The sequence below is a fragment of the Fulmarus glacialis genome, unplaced genomic scaffold, assembly GCF_000690835.1.
Source record: "Fulmarus glacialis isolate BGI_N327 unplaced genomic scaffold, ASM69083v1 scaffold21574, whole genome shotgun sequence".
Taxonomy (NCBI): Eukaryota; Metazoa; Chordata; class Aves; order Procellariiformes; family Procellariidae; genus Fulmarus; species Fulmarus glacialis.
In genome coordinates this window covers 1-209 of record NW_009206357.1, presented here as the reverse complement: position 1 = coordinate 209, position 209 = coordinate 1, and the positions used below count along the sequence as shown (strand labels likewise).

Here is a 209-nt window from a genome sequence, read left to right as displayed (position 1 = left end):
GCTCTGTGCCGCTGGCGTGGCCGCTGTGGTGGAGAAGATGCGGGAGAACCGGCACCTGGACCAGCTGGCCGTCACCGTGGGGGTGGATGGCACCTTGTACAAGATGCACCCACAGTGAGTGGGGCCGGGGGTGGCAGGCACCCATCAGGGACCCATGCCCTATGGGCAGGAGTCCAGGGAAGCCATGGGGTACCTGGGGTGGGGGGCAC

General features: G+C 67.9%; 1 protein-coding gene across 1 annotated transcript in view; it reads left to right on the top strand.

The window, feature by feature from the left end:
• Window positions 1–114, top strand: part of LOC104075276 (hexokinase-3-like) — a gene marked incomplete at both ends in the record, with an annotated part of 4,919 nt that extends 4,805 nt beyond the window's left edge. Inside the window, one exon of the mRNA XM_009575719.1 lies at window positions 65–114. Coding sequence (XP_009574014.1) covers window positions 65–114 — 50 coding nt within the window. The remainder of the gene's footprint in view (window positions 1–64) is intronic.
• Window positions 115–209: the final 95 nt, after the last annotated feature.